Below are 6,732 nucleotides of genomic sequence, written 5' to 3'. Positions count from 1 at the left end.
AGGTGGGTGCCCAGTGCCTCCGTGTCCCCCTCGGCGTCCCCCTCGGCGCAGGGGGTGCAGGCACTGGGGTCACAGGCGGGTTTGGGGGCAGCGGCGCGGAGCAGGAGGCAGGCGAGCAGCAGGCGGAGGGCGTCGGCAAGAGCCATCGCTCTGGGGAGAGAAAGAGGGAGATAGGAGCATGCCCTGCGGGGCATGGGTGCACCAAAACCCCAGGGTCTGGACCCTCTAGAGGTTTGAAGTGAACGGGATGCAGCCACCTCTCACCAGCACGCCCCGTTAGCTGGAGCTCTGGTCATCTGCAGCTCGCTGGGAGCAGGGTGGTTTGCTCTGAAACACAAGTTCTTGTGCCCAGAGGTTCATCCTGGCTCAGTCAAGGTGTTCACCAACCACCAGATGGCTGAAACGTGGGCACTGGGTTAGAGAGGCCCACACTGCAGCACACATCGAGCTCCAGCAAGGCTGTCCTGGCCAGCAAATGGCCCTTGTTCACCCCTGTATCGATGCTAATAATTTACATTACACTAATTGGTCCTGGGAGGCATTTAGCCACGGACACATGAAGAGCTCAAAGAAGCAATTGTCTGTTTTGGTGGCTCATCCTGTGGCTACTACTACAGTTGGGACCATGCTTCCCCAGGGATCAGGTCTGGATGTCAGCTCCCCGGCACCTGGCACCTCTCTTCCTGCCTCTGCCAGCCACCCCACACCCTCGCAGGAAGGCCAAGGGGGTTGGCCTTGTTTCAACTTGAGAAGCCTTTGCTTCACAAGTAAGATGTTTCTGATGTCAGGCACTCCCATGTGTCTCTGGCCTTCGCTTTCCACAGTTTTCTGGCCAGCCCATTTCCAAACGGAGAGCCGCTCACAGAAGTGAAATCCCCTCCCTGTGCCTGCTCCCTCCACCTGCACTTACAGCTCCTGGGATGCACAGCACTGCCTGGCACCTCATACTGGCTCTCTTCTCTCCTTTAAGGTTGAGGACTCTTTTTTTTTCGGACTGCCAGCTTTCCAAGACCAAACATTTCCTTAACAGCAGCCTTCACTTTTAGATCTCTTCTCTCTGCATGCCCTTACATCCTGTTGTATTAAAGACACTTCCTTCCCTCCTGCACTGGGTCCTTCCAGGTTGGGTCACTTCTCCAGTTGCCCTAGTGGTACCTTTGATTACAATTATATCACTACCTTCATGCTGTGCATTTGATAGCCCCAATTTCCTATTCTTACAGACATGCAAATACTTGCAATTATTTCTTAACATTTCTTCGAACACAAATAATTCCAAATCACGTAACTACAGAGAAAGAACTTGAAAGCATGAAGCCCATCCATCTTCAACGTGAAAAATTATTTTAAAGCTTTCCTGTTTTTAAAGCAAACTCTTGCTTGCTTAAGTTACCAGTAACTGCTTCCTCCTTGCTGTAAGTTACTGTTCTGCCCCTTTGTTTCATTCACACATTTTAATCTACCGGTTACTTTATCGTTGTTCCCAGGGACTGATGGCTGTGCTGAGCAGCACAGAGCCCAGACCCGCTCCCCAAGGAAAGGCTGTAGCTGAGTGAGGACTCCCCTTCCTCAGCCCCATGCTGAGGAGCTCCCTCCCAGCTTCAGCCACCCTGCTCCTCTGGGCTTCACACACAGGCGGAGCAGGGCACTGCTGGCAGACATCATTAAGTCTCAGGTTTTGCTCACCCAAAAGCCACTGAAACCTCTGACCCCACCTCGCAATGAAATCAGGTTTCTTCAACTGAGCTCATTTCCAGCAAAACCACAATGTGGAGTTTGTCATTCAGTGCCCACACTGGGAACAGCCCCCCGCTCGCACCAGGACAGTTTTCCTAGTGATAACGTTTTACCTCCCCCTTAGTTTTGGAAAAATGGGCTGTGGGATGGTAAGACTCCCCCCTCCTGCCTCACGCCAACCCCCCCTGGGTCCCAGCTGCTGGTTACCTGCAGTGTGGCCAGGCCAGGTGATCTGGGTGCTGGGGTGCAGTGCAGGATCCTGGTGGTGTCTGAGGTCTTCTCTGGCCCCACAGCCTCCCGGGGCTCTATTTATGTGCCACTGCTGGTGGTTCCATGATGAAACACTGGTGGGGGGAGACAGGGGAGGTGGGGAAGCCTCCCTAACACAAAAGGTGGCTGGGCAGGGCCAGCAAGATGTTTATCTTTCTAGTGGCGTTGGTTTAGTCTGTCTGACCGCAAACTAATCCGGCATCTCCCAGCTGCCTGCAGGTCCTCTCCACACCCCTCCTTGCGGACGTCAGCCAGGGTTTCTGAAGAGTCCGCATTCCCCTGCGCTTTGCAGGCTGCCCTGGACACAAACACCCGTGTCCAGGGGGAAAGAAAAATTATTTAAAAGCTGTAGTGAGGCAGCCCAGGTGGAGGATAGCCAGCTCTGGAGCTGCAGTTCTCTCCTGCAGAAGCTGGAGGTGGGTATGGACCTCCTTGAGACACACATTTTACCTCTGCCTCCATGCAGCTGCCCAGGGCAGGGCAGCCCTCCAGTGCCACGAGCCTGAGAAGCACCATTTAAAGGACCTTAAGCCCTGTGTGACTGTTTTTCCCTGGATTAAGCTACAGGAGGCCAAGGCCACGTGTCCCAGTGGAAGAGGTCTGCATGGATTTCATATGTGGGCATAACCCCTTTGCCCTGACTGGCACAGGCAGCCTGAGCTTCCCCAGGGCCATCTGCTTCCTGGTGTGAAAATGCTTAAGCCTGATGTACTAATGGCCACCTTGGAAATGTGCCCCTCAGCCTTGCAGAACAATGGGATGAAGAGCAGAGACATCTTGCAGCATGTGGGACTGTGGAGGGCAGCAAGGGCTTTGGCTGCACACACCTGCCCACGTGCACCCCTCAGAGCAGGAGGTGCTGGGGGAAGAGCCTGGGCTGGTGCTGCAGGACCAGAGTCCATCTCCAGCACTGGAGCTCAGTGCCACTCTCAAGGCAGCAGGATGGGATGCCCACTTCACCGTCCTCCCCCTGCCTTCTCACAGAACCTAAAGCCTGAAAACCCCTCTTCCTCTGGCAGATATCTGGAACTCCTGCACCACACAGAGCCCAAGAGCATTGACTAGTGCTGAGCATGACAGGCACCCTTGGGTGGCCACCTCCCAATGGACAGGTAAAACACTGATAGGGTCTGGGTGGCCGGGAAAGGGAAACAAACTTGAAAGACCAGTTATCTTGAAGGGGTTGTCAGTGCCAGAGGGCAGGCCTGGGGATGCAGGGAGGAGGGATAGCAGGCAGTGGGTGCAACACTGCACCCATGCAAACTGCGTGGATTTCTGCAGATCAGGCAAATGAAACTCCTTGCCTTGCTTGCTGAGGACTTTTCCACCCCAGAGATGAAGTGGACAGGACAGCAGCAGCAGGTCCCCCTTATCACCCAGTAACTAAAGCCAGCATCCCAGGGTGCCAGCAGGGCAGCACTCTGCCCTGGTGTGTGCTGCAGGGCACCTTGGCATCCTGAGGGTCACAGTCTGTGGGAAACTACAGCAGACACAACACCAACATCCCTTTCCAAGGCAATGCCACCATGGGATTTGCCTGCCGGGGCCCCTGGGATCACTTTGGAGCGGCCAGCTCCAGCCTGGCTGGAGCAATCACAGAATCACAGAATCCTAGGGGTTGGAAGGGACCATGAAAGATCATCTAGTCCAACACTCCTGCCAGAGCAGGGTCACCCAGAGCACATCACACAGGAACGTGTCCAGGCGCGTTTTGAATGTCTCCAGTGAAGGAGACTCCACAACCTCCCTGGGCAGCCTGTTCCAGTGCTCTGGCACTCTCACAGTAAAGAAGTTTTTTCTGATATTCACATTGAACCTCCAATGCTCCAGTTTGCATCCATTACCCCTTGTCCTATCACTGGTCATCACTGAAAAAAGCTTAACTCCATCTCCCTGACACTCACCCCTTACATATTTGTAAACATGGATGAGGTTGCCCCTCAGTCTCCTTTTCTCCAAGCTAAAGAGACCCAGCTCCCTCAGCCTTTCCTCATAAGGGAGATGTTCCACTCCCTTCATCATCTTCGTGGCTCTGTGCTGGACTCTTTCAAGCAGTTCCCTGTCCTGAAACATCCGTAGTTCACACCCAACTTTGTGAGCTCCCACACTCACAGTTAACATACAGAAGCTGTTCTAACCATCCCTGGTTAATATGCAGCATTTACTCCACCTCTGCTGACGTGCAGCTGCCGTTCCCACAGCCTGCCTGCTGCCCCCACCCCATGCAGGAGCACTGGGGTTTCAGCTAAGCCGTAGGGGCCATGTGGGCTGCAAAGAAGTTTGGGCAGTGGAAGCCTGGGCTGTGTTACGTGCTGTTAGCCTGTCATCTGGTTGTTGTTTGTTGGGTTGTTTTTTTTGCCAGAGCTGCCACGTTTTGCACGTCCAGGTGAGCACACAGCCCCACACGCTGACTGTGCTGGGCAACAGCCTGCTCTGCAAGCAAACATTCCGTTCAACTGCATCCCATACTGTATTTGTTTCTGCTCAAGCTCACAGTAACAGAACATCTTTTGCATAAACATATGCAATTTCTGAGACAACAGCCCATTAGCATGGCTTGTGTCCCACAGCCTCGGACGCTGCTACACCAACAGGAGAGCTGCCTTAAGCTCCTTTTTGCACACACATGCACATGCAGCCGCACCCAAGACCTCTCATTCCTACTGTAAAGCTCTTGGGTGTGACTTAGGTGCCCTAAAGCTTCCCTAACCCCCTGGGAGAGACCTGTCCAGCATGCAGGGACTTATTTCCATGTGCACTTAGAGGGGCATCTTTGGAGGCAGGGTGGCAGTGGTCTCCAGGCACAGCACTTCACCTCCTCCTCAAAGATGCCTGTGTCTCCAGAGCAGTCCAAGGAGCTTGTTTCACACTCGACCTTAAAACTCATGAGCTGCCTTTGGGGCAAAAGCCATCCCATTGGGGTAATTGCATAGGAGGAGGGGGATCTGGAGAGGAGGGTCCCAAACCCCAGGGAAGATCCCTTGGGACATCTGGCGGAGGCAAATCTCCTCTCCTTCCCTTGCAGCCAAGTCTACTGCACAGAAGGAAATACTTCAGCGACATCAGGAACAGTCTGGCATGTTCCAGGCTTCAAAGTGGTCCAGATTCAGACTCATTTCTGGGCTTCATGGAATTATGGGGCACTTTAAAACTTACTCATGTAAGTTTGGAATATATGTATGAACTAATATCCTTCAGCTTGCAACCAAATCACTAGATTAAATATAATACAATGAGACTGAGTTAATAACTTTTTACTTTTTTTTGACAAATACGGTTATTACTCAAGCAAAAACTTGCAGAAATACAACTTGGGTCACTCAGGAAACTAAAGACAGCAGAAACACTCTTCCTAAATATAAATACTTCAGCATTCTATAATTCAATAAAACGCTTCATACAAACTAGATTAGATTGAAAGTATGGACTAACCACTTAGCAGCAAGCCAAAATCAAAATTGGTTTTTGTTACCTTGAAGCAGGTCCCAAGATTTATGAAAGGACTGCAAAACTCTTTGCATCTTCCAAGAGCAACTGTCCCAAACTGGTTTTCAACAGTGTTTTGGTTTAGTCCCACAGCCCTCCTTTCACATTTGCTTTCATTTATGTTTTTTGCAGCCATGGCAAATGGCTCTTCTGACCTTCATTATCATCAGTTCCTAGAACATAATACACTGACAGCAAAATTAAGATTAGTCTCACTTCCTCCCCTACCCCTCAATAATGAGCTCTCAGGATGGATGTTCATGAGATAATTGTTACAGAACACAGGAATGAAGCCATATCCCTTCTCCCAACTACTATATAATGAGAATGGGTCCTCTCTTCTTGAATGGCTTCCATGCAGAGCCCACTTCTGCAGGACCGTGGATGAGACATCCAGTGCTACCAGCTCCCCCAGAGGTGAGGAAGGTTCTTTCCAAACACCAGTTGTCACTACAGGAATAGCCATTTCCCACGTGCCCAGCACCTCATCCACCCTGCCAGTCACAGCCCTCAGATGTCCCTTCCCGTCCTTCCTGCCTTTGCCTGCCCAGCTCCCCAGCTTTTGTGGGCCAGGGTACCATGTTCCACCCGGCCCCCTCCTCATCACTCCTCCAGGGTGCTGCCTCTCCTTCACCCCTGGGAAGGAGAAGAAGCTGCTGCCTCCTTGGCCCCTTAACAGAGCTGGGAGTGAGAAGGAAGGTCTTTGGAGGGGGTGTTTCTACAGCCCTCCCTGCAAAGACTGGAGAGGAACAGGAGGGTGCAGCCTTGGCATGGCTTGCCTCCCACCTTCAAGAGGGATGGAGCTTCCCATGGTGGAGACCAGCTCCAGCCTTGGTGGGACCAGGGTGACTTGCAGCAGCTGCAGCACCTGCAGTGCCTAAGTACCTACTGATAGCAAACACACCACACCCTCACCTGCTAAAATTTGGGCAGTAATAACCATCCCCTTCCCATCCCCCTCTCTGTGTTCCCTTTCCAGCCCTGGGAAGCTCTGTGTAACCACACATGGTTATTGAACTCAATATCTTTAGTTATCTTCTCTTCTGTGATTTTCTGGGTGGTGTTTAGCAGAAAAATGGCTATTACATTACAATTTTCAGCTAGTTGTTTTGAGAAACTATCATCTGGATTAGACCAGAAAGCACCCTCAGCTGGGTGTCTCAGGCTTTGGGGGTGCAGCTGGCCCTGCTGGAGGAGTGGAGGGGGGGGCAGCTGAGGCACGGTGGTACTTCTTGTCAT

At 52.2% G+C, this 6,732-nt stretch overlaps 1 protein-coding gene across 1 annotated transcript in view; it reads right to left on the bottom strand.

Annotated features, from left to right (window-relative positions):
• Positions 1–69: 69 nt before the first annotated feature.
• The window catches only part of LOC104389232 (cystathionine beta-synthase-like), a 30,778-nt gene continuing 24,115 nt past the window's right edge, over positions 70–6,732 (bottom strand). Inside the window, exon 16 of the mRNA XM_009998194.1 lies at positions 70–150. Coding sequence (XP_009996496.1) covers positions 70–150 — 81 coding nt within the window. The remainder of the gene's footprint in view (positions 151–6,732) is intronic.

The sequence above is a fragment of the Chaetura pelagica genome, unplaced genomic scaffold (genome assembly GCF_000747805.2).
Source record: "Chaetura pelagica isolate M959 unplaced genomic scaffold, ChaPel_1.0 scaffold360, whole genome shotgun sequence".
Classification (NCBI taxonomy): Eukaryota; Metazoa; Chordata; class Aves; order Apodiformes; family Apodidae; genus Chaetura; species Chaetura pelagica.
Note: the sequence above shows the minus strand (reverse complement) of the source record. Positions and strands in the feature narration are given on the sequence as shown.